Below are 22,647 nucleotides of genomic sequence, written 5' to 3' on the forward strand. Positions count from 1 at the left end.
GAATTGGAAGTGTACTATTATGTAAGTTGCAGACAATTAATTTCTTCGCAAAGAAAACTCAAGTTTCGAGTGGACTTATTTTGCTCTTAATTTATAGGTCTTTATGTGCTCATTTGGAGAAAATTTTTAGTGTGTTGAAAAGACATATGCCCATGATCGTAACCCAATTGTTTTCACTCAGTTCCATTGAGTTTTGGCTGATCAAAACCTTATTTAAACTTGGGTCGTGAGCTACCAAACAGCAGCAGAAAACTGGGTTTCCAGTTTCAAGACTCCATTTTTCTTTTTGGCATAACTTCCAATTTAGAGCTATGTTTTCCACAAACTTTATATGCTTTTAAAGTATAGAACATAAACTTCAAAACCCATGTAACATTATACGATTTGGTTTAGTTTTGAATGTTTGAAAATGAGCCTAAACTTGGTTCAATAGTGCTGTTTTTTCTGCAGATTTTGTGGAGATGCAAACTACTGTTTTTACCACACCTAATTTCTTTTCCAGATTCCTTTCTAGTCTTCTTTGCTTTATTTGAGTGACATTATTTGAGTTATAAGATTCCATAATTTATGTATTTTCTTTAGATAATATTAATTTTGTGATTAAACTCTTAGTTTGGTTACTAATGTGTGTTACTTGTATTTATACTTTTGGTTGTACTTTTGTGTTCCGATTAGGTTCTTCAGAGGAACAAAATTAATCGAATTCAAGGTAGGGGCGTTATGGGAAACCTTCTATATATATTAATTTTATTATTGCTTACTTAAGTACACATACAAGTTTGATATACCTATTAAATTCTAATTGAATATGAATATTGTTTCTGAAGGTTATTTGAGTATAAATGTTTGAAATGCAATTTAGATTCATGATATGGGAGTAAAGTTGGATTGTCGGAAAGAACTTTGGGAATCTAAGGTAGTGACTATTAGCTTTTGTGTAGTTGAGCCAAACTCTTAGTAGGTAACAGGTCTCAAGCGAGCCCACAGTGCACAGATTCTTTAAGGGTAATTCGGGACTGAAGACGAAGAGTTTAGGCAAGATGACTAACAAAAGGAGAGTTCGGGGATGTTTAGGGATGGGGGTTAGTTCATATATTTAAACATTCAGGATCAAATGGTATAAGTACGGAATGGGACGTACAAGGTTTGGGTGTTTAGTTATGTGGATTAACGAGTATAGTTAAGGCATTTGCATTGCATTCTTACGCATCATTCTGAATATGGTTTAAATTCTGCTATGTTAATTATACTATATTATTTTAGTGATGAAGGTATAGGTCCCTACTGAGCTTTTTAAGCTCACCCTAACTAAATTTTGCAGGTACAGAACCAGAAACCTTAATGTTTGCTTGCTGTCTATTATGTAGTTATGCATAAAGAAATAAAAAGATGAGCTTGTTGGCTTTTGCTCTCTTGTTTGAATAAAGAACTACTTTTGTGTGAACTCTGAGTAGTTCATAAGTTGTAATTTTGGCTAAAACTTTCAATAATGATATGTTGTTCAGTTAATTTTATTCCAAGCGAGTTATACATGCTTTTATTTCATGTCACATTCTTAATTATATTAGTTAAGCTTATAATTAAGGTGTGATTCACGTTCTGAACCAAGTTTTATGTTAATCATTCGGTTGGGGCGTGACAATTTGGTATCAGAGCTCTAGGATTTGTTTAACCGTATGTGTTTATTTGTTATTTGATTACTAACTTGATATGATGATGTTTAGATGCATCCTGCAAATGGAAATGATGCATGGGGCGGATTTAAGCTGGGACCCAATGGTTTAAAGCCTTATAATGAAGACCTGTAGCATACCCGCTTTCGTAATGAAGCCTTTATGGTATTGGTGTATGATACATACAAAAGCAATCATAGAAGAATGTTTTACAAGCCAGAGATGCAACGGGAAGTAGTTAGGCATATAAACAAGTTGCTGAACATCAAGACTCAATACCGTATCCAGATAGAGTCCAGTGAAAATCTTTATGGTTATGTGATGAACCATGTGACAGCTTTAGGTGGAAATATATGGCCTCCGCCAAGTGTTAACTTAGCCTAGGTTCCTGTTCAAGTTCCAGCTCAAAGAGTACCAGAAATTCCGGAAGACCTATCTGATAGTGTAGTTTCTATTCCTGCACCATCAGTTACTCATCCACCTGTTATCTACATCCATTCTGAGTTTGATGATGAAGAGAACCCTGTTGAACCTTTTGAAAGTGTTAGACTTCCCGAACGCCAGTTCAATTTAAATGAAGACTAAGTTCAGGTTTGGGAAGTGACTAGTGTAAATATTTTGCAGTGAATGGCTGATATGAATGGTTGATTTTTGGTGTAATTAGTGTGCAGTCTTATATATGCTTTTGGGAGAAGTAATAGCCTTCGAAGGATAGGTGTTGATGTGTTTTTGCTACTGTTCGTAACATAAGTTTCAATGTACTTTTGTAGTTTAAGAAACATGTTTATTAAAGCTTTTGGGAAAGTTTTGTAAATTATGTTGTCACTACTTATGTTAGCCTATAACCAATAGGTTAGCAATGTACAATAGGTGTGTTTATTTTAATTTATACATCTAACGTCTGACTTATACTTTTGAGATTGTATTCTTTTGTTTTGCTTGGTTCTATGTTGTTTGAAACTACAGTTGGAAAGAAAACAAAAGAGGGGTGAATCAGACTTGTTTCACATTTTTTTACAAGTATCAAAAGAGAAAGTAACTATTGATTGGTTTATTATATAACATAGTATTGGATTTCAACAAAAGTAGCTTTTATTCAATGTATGATACTATCTATTTGAATGATTTTTTTTAGTTGTTTTATTATTATTTCTTAAGGTACTGCTACAAATTATATTTTGCAAACGAATGTGATCAAGTTTCTTTAAGTGGTTTACTCTTATTTGATTGATTTGCTTGCTCATGATTGAACTTACAGACTTCTTGTTTTATTTCTCTTTAAGTTCTTTATTCTCTAAGGTATTTTATTTTAAATATTATTATGTTAGATTTATTTTTCAAATTTTGGTTATAGAGATGGCGGAAGTAGAAGGATTTGGAAATAATGGTATGAACAATAATAATATGGAAGTATTATTAACTATTCACGATATGGCATCATCGATTCGTGAGCCAAATCAACATAACCATGAACCTCATGAGGAAACAAAAAGTGATCAAATAATGAGAACTCAAGGGGAATTTCGCAAGACCCGACCATCAATATTTAAAGGTGACCCAAACCCAATGCAAGCGGAGGAATGGTTACGCCATATCAAGAGAAAGTTGAATGATCAGAGGGTTCCAAAAAATCTGAAAGTAACAATTATTTGTACTTACCTAGAAGGACAAGCTTATCACTTGTGGGAATCCATGCTAGTTGATCCTGATCTTCAAATTACAACTTGGACAACATTCGAGGTTATATTTTTGGAGAAGTATTTCCCTGAGACTATGAGAGCCATGAAGACCAGAAAGTTTGCAAATCTTTGCCAGAATGAAATGACTGTGGCATAATATGTGTCAAAGTTTGAAGAATTAATGTGTTTTGCACCTTACATGATTCCAAATGAGACTACTAAAGCAACAAAGTTAGAAGAAGGGTTAAGAGCAGAGATCAAAGAAAAAGTGGAACTTTTTAAACTGAAGAGGTATGCTGAGATTGTTGATCGTGCTTTAATGGCAGAACAAAGGATTTTAGGTTCTAAAAGAGCTTTGGAATATAAGAACCCAAGTGTAGGGCAAAGTCGTAAACGCCCCAAGGCTTGTTCCACCTCGCTTTCAACAAAATCAAACACTCTTTGGTCAAACTCGAGGATGATCTTACTTTCATTGTGGCCAATTAAGACACTATCAAAGGGAATGTCCAAGGTTGCAAATGAACCAAGCACCTAGAATTCCACAACCACAATTCCATGCACCACCACCACCATATCGTGCTCCGTACCAACCTCCACTTAATCAATTTAGAGGACCTGTTAATTAACAGGGACAATGTCCAAGCGGACAACCTGCACCAGGGAGACCTACGGTACCGCTAGGTGCTAGGAGACCCAGACAACTTGCTTAAAGTCGAGTTTATGCTATTGGTCAAGTAGCTGAACAACGAGATCCAAGATTAGTGGAAGGTACATTTCTAATCTTTAACTCTTTAGCTAGGATATTGTTATACCATGGTACTACGAATTCATTTATATCTACATCATTTGCATCCATTCTCGAGTTAAAATGTGAATCTGTAAAACGTCCATTTTTGATCGGATATCCTTGGGGAAATTGGGTGGAAGTAAATCAAGTATGTAGATCATTCACAATAGATATATTACATCATAAATTGGATTGCAATTTGTTGTTGTTGGACTTGTTGGATTATGATGTAATATTTAGAATGGATTTGCTTAGGCGATTTGAAGCTATTATTGATTGTGGAAAGAAATTGATAACCATGACAACCTCAAATGGAGAAAAGTTTAGTTTCTATGGTGATACAGATGTCTCAAAACCTGATTTGATTTTGGATAAAAGAAAAGTGAATTATTTGAGACAAATTGCTCATATGATTGCAAAAGGTATAAGTGAATCAAAAATTGAATCTATTCCTATGGTGAGGGATTTCATTGATGTATTTCCAGAAGACTTACCAAGATTACCACCTATTAGAGAAATAGAATTTTCCATTGAGACGTATCCAGGAACATTACCTATTTCTATACCTCCATATTGTATGGCACCAGCAAAATTGACAGAACTCAAAAAGCAACTTCAAGAGCTTCAAGAGAAAGGTTTTATTCGGCCTAGTACATCACCTTGGGGTGCTCCAGCCTTATTTGTAAAGAAAAGTGATCTAACCCTTATGTTGTGTATCGATTATTGTTTACTAAATAGAATCATGATAAAGAATAAGTATCATTTGCCTAGGATTGATGATTTATTTGATCAATTGAGAGATGCTAGATATTTTTCAAAGATTGATCTTCATTCGGGTTATCACCAACTTAGAGTAAAGGCGAAAGATATACCAAAGACTGCTTTCAGAACTCGATATGGACATTATGAATTTTTGGTCATGCCATTTGGATTAACAAATGCTCAAGCAGCATTCATGGACTTAATGAATCGAGTTTTCCAGCCATATTTGGACCGATTCATTTTTGTCTTCATTGATGACATTCTTATCTATTCCAAGTCTAAGGAAGAGCATGAAAAACACATGTCAATCGTTTTACAGACATTAAGAGAACATAAATTGTTTGCCAAGTTAAGTAAGTGTGAGTTCTGGCTGACTGAAGTAAAATTTTTAGGACATGTTATTTCAAATAAAGGCATCGCAGTAGACAACTCAAAGGTGGAAGCAATGTTGAATTGGAATCAACCAAAAAATGTTCATAAGATACGAGTTTTCTAGGTTTGGCTGGTTATTATATAAGATTTATTAAAGATTTTTCTCGATTAGTTGCTCCAATGACCAAGTTGACACAAAAAGGAGTTAAATTTGTTTGGACTGATGAGTGTGAAGAATCATTTCGAGAGTTAAAAGTTTGATTAACAACTGCTCATGTGTTAATCATTCCTGAAATAGGAGTTAGCTACATAGTTTACACGAATGCATCATTACGTGGACTAGGATGTGTTTTGCTGCAATCAAACAGAGTTGTTGCTTATGCTTCTCGTCAACTAAAACCACATGAAAAAAATTATCCGACACATGACCTGGAATTAGCAGCCATTGTTCATGCATTGAAGACGTGGAGACATTACTTGTACGGGGAACAATTTGAACTATATTCTGATCATAAATGTTTGAAATACTTATTCACACAGAAATAGTTAAATCTAAGGCAACGACGGTGGATGGAATATTTAGAAGATTATGACTTTGGTTTACATTACCATCCAGGAAAGGCTAATGTTGTAGCAGACGCCTTAAGTAGAAAACCCCAAGGATTTATGGCTAATTTGTATTATCAAAAAGGCAAAGATGATAGAATGCCTTTATCATTTTGAGTTGCATGTGGGAATACAAGAAGGTTGTGCATATTTATGTAATTTAGTTACTCACCCATCTTTAGTTAGAAGGATTATTGCTGCACAACAAACTGATTCTTTATCTCAATCCATTTGAACAAAAATTTCAACTAGAGAGACAATTAAAGGATGGAAACTGCATCCAGATGGTGGATTGAAGTATTTGAATAGATTGTACGTACCAAAATTTTTTAATCTTAGAAATGATGTTCTCCGGGAAGGTCACTATTCATCCTGGAGAAATCAAGATGTATCAAGATCTTCGATGTCAGTTTTGGTGGAATGGTATGAAAATTGATGTAGTGGGTTTTGTTGCAAAGTGTCTCACTTGTCAGCAAGTAAAAGCCGAACACCAGAAACCATCAAGCCCACTACAATCGTTACCTATAGCAGAGTGGAAATAGGATCATGTAACTATGGATTTCATTACAGGTTTACCAAAATCTCCAAAACAACTAGACGCGATATAGGTTATTGTGGATCGTCTGACCAAGTCAACACATTTCTTACCAGTTAAAACCACATATTCTACAGAAGTTCTTGAGAAATTTTATGTTCAAGAGATAGTAAAATTACTTGGAAGTCCTATTTCGATTGTGTCAGATAGAGATTCTAAATTTACTTCTCAATTGTGGGGAAGTTTACAAAAAGCTTTCAGAACAAAACTCAATTTCAGTAGCACTTTCCATCCACAAACAGATGGGCATTCAGAAAGAACTATTCAAATTTTGGAGGATAGGTTAAGAGCTTGCATTTTAGACTTTGGCGGAAGTTGGGAAGATCATTTATCATTAGCAGAGTTCGCTTACAACAATAGTTATCAATCAACCATTTAGATGGCACCGTATGAAGCATTATATGGAATACCTTGCCGATCACCTTTATGTTGGACAAATATAGAGGAAACTGTGTTGATAGGACCCGATTATGTACAAGAGACTACTAAAAAGATCAAAGTCATTAGACAACGTCTCTTAACGGCTCAAAGTCGACAAAAAAGTTATGCAGATAAAAAGACAAAGCCTTTAAAGTTTGATGTTGGTGATAATGTATTTCTTAAGGTATCACCAAGAAAAGGGATCAAAAGGTTTGGAAAGTCTGGAAAATTATCACCACGGTTTATTGGACCATTTGAAATATTGGAAAGAATAGGCAAAGTCGCTTACAAGTTGGCACTAACTCCTTAACTTTCAGGCATACATAATGTGTTCCATGTCTCTATGCTCAGAAAGTATGAACCAGATCCGTCTTATGTAATCGACTGGGGAGAACTCACAATGGATGAACAACTATCATTTGAGGATAGGCCAATTCAAATACAAGATCACAAAACGCAAGTGCTACGCACAAAACCTATTCCATTAGTTAAAGTTTTATGGCAACAAGGCAATGTAGAGGAAGCTACATGGGAGTTAGAGAAGGAAATGCGTACGAAATATCCAGTACTTTTCATTGTTTTGGGTAAGTTTAAATTTCGAGGACGAAATTTCTTTTAAGGAGGGTAGATTGTAATATCCCTCGTTTAATTAAGAGTGAAGTGTGATTATAATTGTTTTTATACAAAAAAATTTAGTCTGCTTCGTTTTTATTAATTTGTTTAGTACCTTTTAATACTATACTTTTTATTTCTTATTTTTGTTATTATTATTGTTTTAGGGTACAAATATGGTTTTTTTTTTTTTTTTTTTTTTTTTTTGGGTATAGCAATGAAGGAGTATTTAAATATATATATATATATACACACACACACACACATATACATATATATATATATATATATTTACAAAAGAAAGGAAAAGAACATTTTTTCACGTTCTTCCTTTCTGTGCGAGGGAAACAAAGAAGATGGGAGGAGGTGCTCTTCCACAACTTTAGAAAGAAAAAAATCTTCTTTCTTTAGACTCAAAATGGATAGAGGTTAGGAAATCTTGTGATAGGTCGACCTTTGATTGATCAAAGGAGTGTGTTATAGAGAGTTGTTAATCTCCTATTTCACCAAGGAGTGTGTTCGGCAAAGGATGAACTGAGAAGAGCAACAGAGGTCTATAAGCAGGAGGTGGGTGGCTTAGGAAGCTAGGTTTTCATCATGGCTCTGATAGGATTGAGTAGGATTAGAGAAACTATAAAAGGGGTTGCAGAAAAGTGGGAAAACATCAGAAATAAAAAAAGGGGTAGAGAAATTGAGAGTTAGAGATCGTGATTGTGAAGGAAGGATTCAGAGATTTGAAGGGTAAATTTCTTGTTCCTTGATCATTTTGATTTTTTTTCGAATTTTATTTCCTTAAGTTGAATTGAAACTGCCATGATATATTTGGAGTACTTAGTTTTATTTAGGGTTCTCTACCGTTCAATGAACCAATCTGAACTTGAATTAAAGTTGGGTAATTCGGATTGGGTGTGTAGATCAAATTTCTTGATCGAGGATTTGGTTCAAAAGGTCAATTTCTTGTTAATTTTGAGTCATGTTATATTTGGGTGTTGTACCCATGACTTCTGGACTAATTGGAAGTATTTTGGGTTTTGTTATATGAATTGGAAGTGTACTGTTATGTAAGTTGCAGAAAATTAATTTCTTTGCAGAGAAAACTCAAGTTTCGAGTGGACTTATTTTGCTCTTAATTTATAGGTCTTTATGTGCTCATTTGGAGAAATTTTTTAGTGTGTTGAAAATACATATGCCCATGATCGTAACCCAATTGTTTTCACTCAGTTCCATTGAGTTTTGGCTGATCAAAACCTTATTTAAACTTGGGTCGTGAGCTACCAAACAGCAGCAGAAAACTGGGTTTCCAGTTTCAAGACTCCATTTTTCTTTTTGGCATAACTTCCAATTTAGAGCTATGTTTTCCACAAACTTTATATGCTTTTAAAGTATAGAACATAAACTTCAAAACCCATGTAACATTATACGATTTGGTTTAGTTTTGAATGTTCGAAAAGGAGCCTAAACTTGGTTCAATAGTGCTGTTTTTTCTGCAGATTTTGTGGAGATGCAAACTACTGTTTTTACCACACCTAATTTCTTTTCCAGAGTCCTTTCTAGTCTTCTTTGCTTTATTTGAGTGACATTATTTGAGTTATAAGATTCCATAATTTATGTATTTTCTTTAGATAATATTAATTTTGTGATTAAACTCTTAGTTTGGTTACTAATGTGTGTTACTTGTATTTATACTTTTGGTTGTACTTTTGTGTTCCGATTAGGTTCTTCAGAGGAACAAAATTAATCGAATTCAAGGTAGGAGGTTCTGGGAAACCTTCTATATATATTAATTTAATTATTGCTTGCTTAAGTACACATACAAGTTTGATATACCTATTAAATTCTAATTGAATATGAATATTGTTTCTGAAGGTTATTTGAGTATAAATGTTTGAAATGCAATTTAGATTCATGATATGGGAGTAAAGTTGGATTATTGGAAAGAACTTTGGGAATCTAAGGTAGTGACTATTAGCTTTTGCGTAGTTGAGCCAAACTCTTAGTAGGTACCAGGTCTCAGGTGATTCCACAGTGCACAGATTCTTTAAGGGTAATTCGGGACTGGAGACGAAGAGTTTAGGCAAGATGACTAACAAAAGGAGAGTTTGGGGATGTTTAGGGATAAAGGTTAGTTCATATATTTAAACACTCGGGATCAAATGGTATAAGTACGGAATGGGACGTACAAGGTCTGGGTGTTTAGTTATGTGGATTAACGAGTATAGTTAAGACATTTGCATTGCATTCTTACGCATCATTCTGATTATGGTTTAAATTCTGCTATGTTAATTATACTCTATTATTTTAGTAATGAAGGTATAGGTCCATATTGAGCTTTTTAAGATCACCCTAACTAAATTTTGCAGGTACAGTACCAGAAACCTAAAAGTTTGCTTGCTGTCTGTTGTGTAACTATGTATAAAGAAATAAAAAGATGAGCTTGTTGGCTTTTGCTCTCTTATTTGAATAAAGAACTACTTTTGTGTGAACTCTGAGTTGTTCATAAGTTGTAATTTTGGCTGAAACTTTCAATAATGATATGTTGTTCAGTTAATTTTATTCCAAGCGAGTTATACATGCTTTGATTTCATGTCACATTCTTAATTATATTAGTTAAGCTTATAATTAAGGTATGATTCACGTTCTAAACCAAGTTTTACGTTAATCCTCGGGTTGGGGCATGTCAGGTTGCCCAAGCTGATGTTGCCAAAAGAAGCACAGGCCTGGTTAGTTGAATTCATCGACCATATTGGGGGCAAGAAGAATGACTTACCTGAACCTAGCAACTTCCATGTAAACATGACATTTGTTCTATCTGCCATTTTTTGTCCCCAAGCATGATCAACCTGCCACAATGATGGGTGATTACTTAGTAACAGAACCTATGATGGTATATGTTAGTGTTGAAGAAGCGGGAAAATAAGAGTTAGGCAGAGTAGGTTTGCCTGAGCTTACAAAAAAAGAACCCGAGAGAGTGTACTCAGACATAATGGTCTTCAGTTACCCGAGTTTGACCTTAGCCAACCATCTCAAGCCTATTTATGTAACTGCTCATCTAGAGGGAGTGCCCTTCAAGAAGGTTTTGATTGATGGAGGAGCTGCGGTCAATGTGTTACCATATAAGTAGGTGAAAAGGGTATGTAGAAGTGAGAAGGATCTTATCCCCATGGATCTAACAGTTTCTAGTTTCTCTAGAGCCATCACTAGAACTCATGGGATATTGCCCTTGGAGGTTGATTTGGGATTCAAGCAAATGATGCTAACCTTCTTCATTGTGGATAGTACTTCCACCTATGGAGCTTTACTAGGTCGAGATGGGATTCATTAATCTCTATATGCCTTCCACCCTACACCAACAGGGAGCAGTTTACCACGAGGAATGAGCTATAGGATTAGGATTAGGATTTTGGGAGATGGTGGAGGCCGAGTCACTGTCATTCCTCCTCACTGCCAATGTGGCAGAAGCCAGCTTTTATAGTCCTAGTATTGGGATTCTCCAGTGCTTAGGTGCTGATGAGAACGGTCGCCCAACTAAGGTGACGGCCCAAAAACTTTTGGAGCAAGGATTGTTCCTCACCAGGGAAGAATGGGATAAACCCTATATTGTACCAACTTCCTAACACCAGTAATGTCAGAACAAAGAAGAAAGGACTAAATAGTTACAGTCAGGTCCTTAATCAAAATACTGTTGGTGTATGAAAGAGAAAAGAAACAGGAAAAGAAGAGTTTGGCTGAGGAACAAGAGGAAGAAGTATCAAGCAAACTATAACAAAAGTGAAAAAGAGTTTTTTGGAAAGGTGTTGGAAGCAGCTATCCAAATGGTTGAATGTATATATGGCCTGGATGGGCCAGAAGACTTGCTCGAAAGTCCAAAGTTAGTCAAATTTTTGTGTACAGAGCCTAGCAAGCCACCACTAGAGGTACAAAACCTCTTAGAAACCATTGATTTGGGGACTAAGGAATATCCAAGGCCTACAGATCAGTGGCCTGTTAGAAGTTGAAATTCGAACAAAGATAGTTAATCTTTTGCATGAGTTTAAAGACTGTTTTGCTTGGCATTACACTGAGATGCTAGGTTTAAATTCAACCTTAATAGAACACAAAATGCCTATTAATGAGGGATATAAACCTGTGAAGCAAGCAACAAGGAGGATGTCAAAAGGGATTGAAGAAAAAGTCAAGGAAGAGATTGAGATGCTGGTAAAGGTTGGATTCATTAGGCCTATCAAATATGTCGAGTGGTTGGCCAACATTTTACTTGTATTAAAGGCTATAACTAATGCAGTTCGATGTTGTGTTGACTATAGAAACATTAATGGAGCTACGCCTAAAGATGAATATCTCATGCCCATGGCCAACTTACCCATAGATGCAGTTACTAAACACAAAGTCTTATCCTTCATGGAAGGGAATACTGGTTATAATAAGATAAAAATGGCTAAAGAAAATATATATAAAATAGCTTTTAGGTGCCCATGTCATGTTGGAGCATATAAATACTTGGTAATGTCATTTGGGCTAAAAAAATGTTGGGGCAACCTATCAAAGAGCAATGAATGCCATTTTTCATGACTTGATTGGCCATAGCATGGATGTATACATTGATGACATCGTGGTGAAGTCTAAAACTGAAAAACAGCACTTGGTAGACCTCAGACAAGCCTTAACAAGAATGAGGATCCATAAGCTGAAAATGAATCCAAAGAAATGTGCTTTTGGGGTAAGGTTAGGCAACTTTTTGGGATTCCTTGTTCATCAAAGAGGTGTAGAGGTTAACAAGAACAAAGCTCGAGCGATAATGGAATCACCTCCTCCTACCAATAAAGTACAACTGCAAAAGCTGCTGGGAAAAATCGACTTCTTAAGAAGATTCATTGCTAACTTGGCGGACAAGATTCAACTGTGAACTCCTTTGGTAAGATTGAAAGACAAAGAACAGTTTGAGTGGGGCCCACCATATAAAGAGGCTTTCGACAACATAAAGGCTTACTTGACCTCTCTACCAATGCTTATGCCACCTAAAAGGGTGAAGCCTTTAAAACTTTATATTTCTGCCTCTGAAAAGTCAATGGGAAGCTTGTTGGCCCAAAACAATGAAAGAGGGAAGGAACAAGCAATATACTACCTTAGTAGAATCCTTACTGAGGTAAAGATAAGATACACACCAATAGAGAGCTTGTGTTTAGCTATATACTTCACTGCCTGCAAGCTAAGGCATTACATATTGCCTTGCCACATCCACATCATCGCCAAGATAAATGTGATCAAGTACATGCTGTCAAAACCAACGCTAACTAGGAGAACTAGAAAGTGGATTCTAGCACTATTAGAGTTCAGCTTTTAATATGTGCCTCAAAGAACTATCAAGGGACAAGCAATTGCAGACTTCTTGGCTAAGCACCAAGAGCCTCAAGAGGGGATTATCAACATCCCAAGAACTCTGGAAGTGGCCATTGTGTGGATCTTTCCAAGTAAAGCCTTCTCGGGCAAAGAAAAATGGATCCAACAAGAGATAAAAAGAATAACTAGCCTCTGGATCACTCTTTAGAGATTGTATTTTGATGGTTCTTGCACTCAAAATGCTACTGGAGTTGGGATTGTCATCATTGATCCCAGAGGTACTCATCATTGTTATTCATTCCTCTTGGATTATCAAGATACTACCAACAATTGGGCAGAGTATGAGGCATTGATAATTGGCCTGGAAATCTTAACAGAGTTGGGGGCAACTGAAGTTGAGGTGTCTGGTGATTCAGAATTGGTGATCAATCAGTTAAATGGAAAATACAAGTGCAGACACATCACCATGCAGGTTACTATTTGGCATCTACACAACTATTGAGCTATTTGGGCACTGAAATATCAGTCAGCTATATCTCCAGAGAGTCAAATGCAATTGCTAATGAGATGACACAATTGGCTTCTGGAGCACAGATCCAAGAAAGGAAGTTTGAAGAGGATATAAAAGTTCAGAAAAGAAATCTCCCTTCTATCTTTGAAAGAGGATTCAACCTAGATATGATGACTGAAGAAATGGAGATAGAGGATTGGATAACGTCTATTGTTCAGTATTTGAAATAACCATCTTTCCCCACAAGTAAGAAAAATAGAGGACAAGCAACTAAGTATGTTTTGTGGAATAAAGCTATGTTAAGAAAGACTCTAGATGGACTTCTGCTGAAGTGCTTATGCCAGGAAGAATCAATGAGGGTAATGGCCGAAGTACATGAAGGAATCTGTGGGGCACATCAACCTGGTACTAAGATGAGTGGTTTCTTAGAAGATATGGCTATTTTTGGCCCGAGATGGAGAAAGATTGCAAAGCTTATGCCTGAGGGTGTGAAAAATGCCAAAGACATGGACCTCTCCAACATATGCCCTCAGTATCCTTGAACCTCGTGGTCAAGCCTTAGCCTTTTAGAAGGTGGGCAATGGACTTCATCGGGCAAATTTATCTAGCTTTTAGCAAGGGACATACATTCATAATTGTGGCAACATATTACTTCACTAAGTGGGTAGAAGCTTTAGCAGTCAAAACTATCACCTCAACTGTAGTCAAGAACATTGAAACTAAGATCCTACACAGATTTGGGGTAGCCGAGACAATTGTCACAGACCGCAGGCCATCTTTTATTTCAAGGGAAGTAGAGGAGTTTACAGGTAAGTTCAAGATAAAAATGATTCCGTCTAGTCCTTACTATCCCCAGTCAAATGGTCAAGCAGAAGCCAACAACAAGATCTTGGTGAACATTATTAAGAGAATGGTGATAAATAATCCAGAAAAGTGGCTTGAGAAATTAAGAGAGACTTTGTGGGCTTACAGAACCTCCAAGAAAGCAGGAACTGGAACTACTCTTTACGCCCCTAACCTTCGGGCAAGACGTTGTGCTCCCCATGGAGATAAATGCGAGTTCTGTTAGGATTCAAAACCAATTTGGGTTGCATAGTGAAGAATATATTCAAGCTATGTGTCAAGGAGTTGAAGATCTAGATGTAACCTGAATTGAAGCTCTAGATAAAATTCAAGAGGGGAAGAGAGCTATTGCCCGAGCATACAACAAAAAAGTAAAGTTAAAAACTTTCAAGGAGGGGGAATTAGTATGGAAAATAGTACTACCTTAGGAGCTCAAATCAGAGGCTTTGGGAAGTGGAGTCCGACTTGGGAGGGTCCTTTCATTATCAACCAAGTACTAGACAAAGGAAGATATTACTTGGCAGATATGGAAGGAAGCTTACTAAAGCATCTAATTAATGCTAAGTTTTTGAAGAAATATCACCCAACCTTATGGGATTTTAGGGATTGTTACATTGAAAAAGTCTAGACATTGTACGAGATCCAAAAGTCAACTTATATGCTCATCATAGTTGAGTTTCAAGGAGGAAATGCAAGCTAAAGTGGATTAAAGAAGTCATTTTCATTTCATTGAATGTTGAAGTTACATAAGAATCAACTCAATAGTTTTACATCCTTGGCTAGGGCAACTATCCTAAAATGGTATGTTTGTATAATAGTGAAGATTCTACCTAGCTCATCCAAAGCAATGTTACTATTAACTAACTATGCTTCAGCATCTTCAACTTCAACATTTACTTTCTTGACCTTTTCAATCTTCTGGTGAAGTTGGTTGGTTAAGGTCGTTTGTTCAGCCTTAAGTATAAACAGTTGCTCTTCCAACCTCTCAATTTCAGAAGACACCTCTGTAATCCTTGCCTCCACAGCAAAGCCTTCTTCCACAAGTCCTACCAAAGTTTTTGACATTGATCCTAAAACCAACAAGGTCATGGTAGTTGATCCCGAAACATACACTTATGATGATGAAGTGATCAAGAAAGCAGAAGCCATGGGGAAGTTTGGGCTTGTGGATATCAGTGCAAGGAAATATAGCTTTATATTCACAAGTGGAATCTACCGGTGCGATTAAAGTTGCTCGGCTACTCCTCAATGCCATAGAAGTCCTGAAACAAAAGCTAGACATAGTGTGCCTTTCTGAAGATACTGTAGAAGCCAATGACTAATCATGGGTAACATCTACGACCCTGCCCGAAGGCCTTAGCCTGAAGACCTGTGCCGTGTCAAGGATGGTAGGAGACATGAGGCCCATCTTGAAGTCAAAAGTGTTGGTGCCCGAGTTTCAGAAGAGGAGTGCAATTGTCAGTAGCTTGGACTTGGCAATGACCGTGGTCTTGGAGAGCATTATCAACTCATAAATTACGTTGTTTATCCATTTCCTTTTAAAGATGAGCTCGAGCTTATTTATCCATTATGACCATGCCTCATCCTTCATAAGTGGGAAGTTGCGATGGTGGTTTGACCATTTAGAAGACGAAATATCCGACTTAGCCTGAAATGGTTTAAAAATATACTTCTCGCTTCTTGAAGAAAAGTTCAATATGTAGGCCTGCCCGAAGGCGATGAAGGCCTTTGAGCAAGTGGCGCATGGTGGAAATCCCTTCACCAATCTCACAATGAGATTGAGTTCGAGCAACTTTGGGTGCCATTAGATGATTTTGAGGAGAAAATGAGAAGAAAATCAGAATTAGGGGCAAGATTTGAGGAACGAGATAAGTTTCTGGAAAGTCTGAAGGCTCTGAGAATTCTAGGAAGTTCTGGGAATTCGAAGGTTTGAAGTTGCTAAGGTATTTAGACAAAGGGTTTAAGTGAGAATTATATAGTAAGTGATTACTTAACGATGGAATTTGTGGGTTAATGCAAAGGTTCATCTAGACTTCGAATCGAGATGTGCTGGTCGACACTCAGAAGGTGATGAAGTCATAAAGTATAATGATGTAGAAAATGTGAATAAATTTAAACCTAAAAGTGCCTAAATGTTAGAGTGCGCATGTGAGTGGGATTGATCCCAATTCACACGTGATGTCAGAGTATAAGTAAAGTACAATAAAAGTAGGATACGAATTATACCATTGAAGGTAACCACCTATACCAAGATTTGCCAAAAATCCTCGTTGACATTAAAGCTCTGCTACTAAAACCTGGAGGAGCGAAAAACAAGGGTGAGTGGGCCTAAAATAAAGCTTTGTAAAAACCTTTTTGAAAACATAATAACCCCTCGCCATAAAACAAGTATAGTTTCCACATATAATATACTACGTATGTTTTAAATGGTGCAAGTCTCGAGTGAAGGCGTGCGACGACTATTTAATCATTATTAGCATCTTAGGTTGCAGACTCAACAATGATTAAAGAGGGCATTATTTGGGTTAATATTTGAACATTGGACCTAGATGAAGGAAAACCCAAGGATGTCAACTAAAAGGGGACTTGCCCGAAGCCCAGCACCAAGCCCAAAGGCAAAGTGAAGCCTTCTCAGCCAAGATACAAGCCACGTTCTTACCATTGAAGAGACAAGTGATGAAGACTAACCTACTACCAGCCAAAGAATACTTTCTAGTGGCATTACAAGTAAAAAGGTTGATGACTCACTACCCTTCAGATGTTTTCGGGCAAGAGCAAAGTCATCAGTCGAGATAATTGGCCTAGAAAAGGAGGAAGAGGCCCTAGAGACAAGGACACTCAACCAATCAAACAAACAAACATATAAACTCTACTCTTAAGCCAGATTTGCATTCAAAAGCTGAAATCAACCCAGATTTAGTCATTTTTAGCGACAAGCTATCTCTTGCCCAGTTTAAAGCTCTGCTATCTCCCATAGTGGCGTAGTATCGATTCCCTTGTGTAAACTTGTTTACCATCCGTCCCTTTTTAGCATATAAACCCCTGTTAATTCAAAGAGAAGTGATTGCAAGAGGTTCAATCTTGACAGACAAGGTGAAATCTTGCCCGACGCTCTTTGTTTGTTTTCTAAATTTGTAGATCTATTACTTAATGCATTCTCCAGTATGTATTCAAGTTATTTCCATCAATTTCCCTATCTTAAGAGTTCTATTTGCATCTGGATCTAGTTAGTTTAATGGATATGTTATCATTAAAATCAATCAAGAACCAAACAAATGGCTTAAAAGAGCCTTGACTCCCTTCATTTAAACATACAAGACTATAAACTAAAAGTCCTTGTTTACAAGGCAACAAAAAGAACTTAATGTAGACTTAACCCATCCATGACAATCCTTTGATAACAAGAAGTCCGAGTAACTTAGGGCGCAAGTAATCGACTAAAAACACTCTTGTTCTACATCTACTATATTGAGATAGCATGGCATGCCTAGCACTTACTTAGTTTTGATTGTGAGCCTCAAGGTCTACACCTAAGGCCCCACAAAGGCACCTTTCAGAACTGACTTTGTCCTCTTCTTGTAGCACATCAACAAGCTAGAGGCCGACTACACATCCAAAGTGCCAATCCCTTGGGGAGCTGTGCTGAGGTCCAAGGATCCTTCTCCAGAGAAATCTTTGCCTGAACACTTGGTATGAAATCGAACCAAGGGAGACAAAATGACGTTGTTAAAGTCCAAGTCCACCTTGATCTAAAGATCTCCCAACAAATATATATATATATATATATATATATATATATATGGTACGTTTAAAAAACGTGTAATTTAACTAATCATTGTGTATGAAAAAGGAGAATTCTTTTATAAATATATGCGTATGTTTCTAATAAGTATATTATACGCGAATTTACTAACCATGATTATTTTTTTTGTTTTTTGGGTCAAATTATGTGTTTTGTTAAGTCTTAATTCACAAGTATTGATGATAGTTTCCACAAAAAATAAAAAATAAAAAATTTACAGGTATTGGTGATTGTTCAAAAGGACGCGGTGTGGTTCGGTGAGGACAAAAGATGGGAAAAAGATAGGTTAGGTTGATTCATCTTCTTCGTGACGAGCTGCCTCTGCGACTGCAACACAACACCTATTCCCAATCTTAAATGTCTGAAACTTTGGGATCAGCACGTCGGCTCTTGATCTTAGATGTCTGAAACTTCAAACGCCAATTCCCGATATCCAATCTCCAATCTCGGATCTCCAATCTCCAGTCTCCAATCTCATACCCAATCCTCCATCCAGGTCCGCCCTCTTCATTTACTGCTGCAGTTTTCAATCTTATTTGCATTCGTTATTGCATTTGCTTCAACTCATTCTTCCGATCTGCTTCTCCGAATTTGAGCATTATTGTATGCTTCTATTTTTCTGGGTTCTGCGATTGCAGATTATCAGGGTTTAATCGCCATTTTGAATCAAATATGAAATTAGTTAATCTTTAATTTCAGATAAGATGCTCTGATAATTAAGTGATTTTCTTTAATGGGGTTTGTTTGATTGATTTGTATGCTTTTGGGTATTCGCTGTTGCAGTGTTTGGTCTTCATTGTGTTTGTATCAATCAATCCATTGATCGATCATGTGGAGGTTTAAGCCTTTTATGCACAAGGAGCCAACCGGGCTCGAAGGTCGATCCATTGACGTTGGAAATGTCAAGATTCATGTCAAGAATGCCATTGCCGAAGGCGGGTTCTCTTGCGTTTACTTAGCCCGGGACGCCGTGCATGTGTCCAAGCAGTATGCTTTGAAGCACATCATTATTAATGATGAGGAGCTGCTGGAGTTGGTGATGAAGGAGATCTCGGTCATGAAGTTGCTCAGAGGACACCCCAATGTGGTCACACTTTGTGCCCACACCATCTTGGATATGGGGCGCACAAAAGAAGCTCTCCTTGTGATGGATTTTTGTGAAAAGAGTCTGGTGAATGTACTCGAGAGCAGAGGAGCCGGGTTCTTTGAGGAGAAACAGGTTCTTGCTATCTTCAGGGATGTGTGCAATGCAGTTTTCGCAATGCACTCACAATCCCTTCCCATTGCTCATAGGTACTTGGCACTTTAACAATGCATATTATGTTTTTATATTTTTCTTTTGTTTTATATTTTATAGAAATGATGTCTATTTATGAAGTATTCTTTTATCTCAGTGTCAAATGATTGGTCAAATCAGTTTTGTTGGTGTAACCACGACTCTTCTTGTTAAATCAGTAAATAGAAATGATGTCTATTTATGAAGTATGCTTTAATAAAGTATTTGTGATGCCTAATAATCCTTAAATGTGGTTCTTTGTGGAAAGTAATTCCAGGTAAGATAAAAAGAGAAGAGATCGGATGAGTTAAAACCTAAAACGATATACGTTTAACCTGTTTTGTTATTCGCAGAAGATAACTTTCATTCATGTGCTTATTAACTCATTCGTGCAAAAAAAAAAAGTTTTTCCCAGTAAAATTTTAATTAGTGGTACTTAAAATCAGGGACTTGAAAGCTGAGAATCTTCTTTTGGGGCCTGATGGATTGTGGAAGTTGTGTGATTTTGGAAGCATCTCTACCAATCACAAGCGTTTCGAGAAGCCTGAAGAAATGGGTATTGAAGAAGACAATATTAGAAAGCACACAACACCGGCCTATAGAGCCCCTGAGGTTGAACGAAAAACTTTATTTCTGAACTTGAATGCGTGGTATTTGATGTTTTAAAATATTGATTCATTTCTTCCTTCTTTGATTTAGATGTGGGATCTCTTTCGGAGAGAGCTTATAAACGAGAAAGTAGACATATGGGTAAGTTGATTATGCCCTCAAGATTGCTGGGAAATTCTGAAAGAGTTGAAGTTTATAATTCAAATGCTACTGGGAGCTGAGACTATGAGTTTCATTTACAGGCTCTTGGGTGTCTTCTCTTTCGCATTTGCTACTTCAAAAGTGCATTTGATGGAGAATCAAAGCTGCAGATCTTAAATGGAAACTATCGCATTCCAGAATTACCTAAATACAGCTCATCTATCACAGATCTAATCAGAGACATGCTTCAGTCTTCACCAGATGACAGACCAGACATCACACAGGCAAGCTCTTTGCTTGATTAGCCATTCATTTCCATGAATTTAGGTTAGTTTAAGATCATTTGCGTCCATGCAACAGTAGGTGTGGAGATTCCAACATTTGTTTACTGATGCTTTTTCCCCTTGTGCGGTGGCAGGTGTGGTTTCGTGTTAATGAGCTGTTACCAGTTGGTTTACAAAAGTCTTTACCTGATAGGCAACCTGAAGCGAACTCTGCTGAGAAACCTGAAGGTGAGGCTGAAACATCAGGGCATTACTTGTTGATTAAACTTCTTCGTGTGGGATTAATTTGTTATATTGTCCTCAATGATCCTTGTCACATGCTGGTTTTTCTGTTGTCTTTTGCATTTAAACCTTGTTTTTAGGTTTTTCTGCTTATCAGATATTTCAGGTTTGAAAGTGATGTTGCTACTTTATGTAAACTTCTAAGAGTACGAACTTGAAAATATTAATTGAGAAAAAAAAAAAATTAAATTCTATTAATTGAAAAAAAATTATATTCTATGTTTGAAGTTTTCAATTTTAATTGAGTGACTGATTTATTTCAAATCTGTAGGTTTGTCAAGGCCCCATAGAAGCCCACCACCACCACCAGCTTCGGTTGGAGAATCAGCCAGAAATTCATTACAATTGTCAAATACATCAAGGGCAGGGGGAGGTGGAGGGCCAATTGGTGCATTCTGGTCCACTCAACATGCAGATAGCTCTCTTGTTGTTGACGAAAAGAGTATACCTAAGTTTGATGAAGAGCCCACTGGCCATTTCACAGAAAAACTTGATGGGGTTCGCCTGGAGATTCATCCCAAACCCAAGAACAGTGCCCCTGCAAAAGAGGAAAGGGCGCAAACCCATGCCACACGAAGAAACTTGCATGGGAAATTGCACAAACCTGAGGAGGGACCTTCAAAGGACTTTGAAATAAGTTTCTTACAAAAAGACCATGGCACTGAAAGGGCAAAGACATCCAAATCTGAGAGTTCAATTAGTTTTCAAGATGAGGCATTTAACTCTTTCGTTGCTGACTTTGATTCTAAGAAACTCAGCTCAGAAGCTAGTAATAACAAATCTGGAACAGAAGCATTAGAGGCTGAAGTAGAGAGATTGAAAGAGCAGCTGAAACAAGTGAACTTGGAAAAGGCTGAAATAACTTCCAAATTTGAAAAGCTATCAGCCATCTGCCGATCTCAAAGGCAGGAGTTACAAGAGCTTAAGCAGACGCTTGCTGCTAGAACACCGTCACCAAATAAAGATGCATCGAGAAATCAGACTTCACCTGGAAAGCAGCCATCACCAAATCTACCGGTATAATTTCAAAAAAAAAATTGTGCCTCATCTTACAACTGTTTGACTTTAAAATTTGTCCTCTGTTGTTTATTTATTTGGAAAATTTATTGCTTTTGCAGCATAGGGAGAAGATCGAAGGAAACATTTGGAAACTCCAGCAAGGAAAATCTACTCCGAGTCCGGAGTCAAAGCCGTGGCAGCCATTTGCAGAGGAACCCAAACCGCCGCAGCCTTCATCAACGGCCAATGCCTTCAAATCGGCAAGGACAAGAAATGGTCACCAGAACAAGCAGGGGACTCAAGTAAGTGCTGGTTTTGATTCGTGGGGTTTTGGAGCAGATAGTTTTAGTGCTGCATCCACTGAAAGCGCACAGATATCAAGACCTATGAGCGAAGGAAACAATTCTCAGCGCTTAGGGGAGGCAAAGGGTATGGAGAACAGTAAGCCGGCTTCTCAACCTGCTGGATGGGCTGGTTTCTAAATGAATGCCATCTGGGATTGCTGTGAAGGAGGTATTTGATAACAACCCTCTGTCTGACTTTCTGACTTTCTTGTCGTCGATGTTGGTCAAGAAAACGAGGGTGGAAGAGTAAGAGAGATGCATTTGAATTTGATTTGAGATTTTGAGTGCTCGCTCGTGTTTTATACAGAATCTGTTGTGTAACATGTACGCATACATATATGTGAATTGAGTGGCGGTTACTTCAAGTATATACATTTTTTTCTCTGTGTGCATGTCTCAATTGTTGGCGAAGAAAACAATCTCTCTATTTTTGTGTATGTTCGATGGAAACATACCTCACTGTTGAAAGAAAATTCAGACTTGAAAAGAGCCTTGGTACTTTTCTTTTGTCAAACATTTTGATTTAATATAGTTAATTAATTATTTTAATTGAATTGATATAGTTAATTAAATTAAACTATCATATTAAAATAAGATTTTCGAACATATTGGAAGATTATTGAAAGAGGTGGCCATTTTAAAATTATTGAAAAAATTAAGGGAAAGATTATTGTCAAAGGTGCCTACAAGCCCTTTGGCCCAGCCTTCGGTTAGAG

The 22,647-nt window shown here is 36.9% G+C and overlaps 1 protein-coding gene and 1 pseudogene across 1 annotated transcript; both read left to right on the forward strand.

Moving 5' to 3' along the window:
• Positions 1-6,853: 6,853 nt before the first annotated feature.
• Positions 6,854-11,501, forward strand: LOC148691324 (uncharacterized; annotated as a pseudogene).
• Positions 11,502-18,169: 6,668 nt separating this feature from the next.
• On the forward strand, positions 18,170-22,299 carry LOC137712617 (Protein kinase superfamily protein). Its single transcript, XM_068451724.2, has 8 exons — positions 18,170-18,492; positions 18,780-19,289; positions 19,719-19,884; positions 19,972-20,022; positions 20,124-20,306; positions 20,441-20,534; positions 20,860-21,605; positions 21,707-22,299. Exons 2-8 carry the CDS (start codon positions 18,826-18,828, stop codon positions 22,067-22,069), a joined length of 2,067 nt encoding a protein of 688 aa, XP_068307825.2. The 5' UTR covers positions 18,170-18,492; positions 18,780-18,825; the 3' UTR covers positions 22,070-22,299.
• The last annotated feature ends 348 nt before the right edge of the window (positions 22,300-22,647 follow it).

This window comes from Pyrus communis, chromosome 14 (genome assembly GCF_041283825.1).
Source record: "Pyrus communis isolate YQ-2024b chromosome 14, ASM4128382v1, whole genome shotgun sequence".
NCBI classification, from domain to species: domain Eukaryota; kingdom Viridiplantae; phylum Streptophyta; class Magnoliopsida; order Rosales; family Rosaceae; genus Pyrus; species Pyrus communis.

Excerpts from the sequence above, each read along its gene's own strand:
- LOC137712617 (XM_068451724.2), top strand. The coding sequence starts at position 18,826 with ATGTGGAGGTTTAAGCCTTTTATGCACAAGGAGCCAACCGGGCTCGAA. Across the intron at positions 20,307-20,440 it reads ACAGACCAGACATCACACAG|GTGTGGTTTCGTGTTAATGA; the intron begins GCAAGCTCTTTG and ends GTGCGGTGGCAG. Across the intron at positions 21,606-21,706 it reads AGCCATCACCAAATCTACCG|CATAGGGAGAAGATCGAAGG; the intron begins GTATAATTTCAA and ends TTGCTTTTGCAG.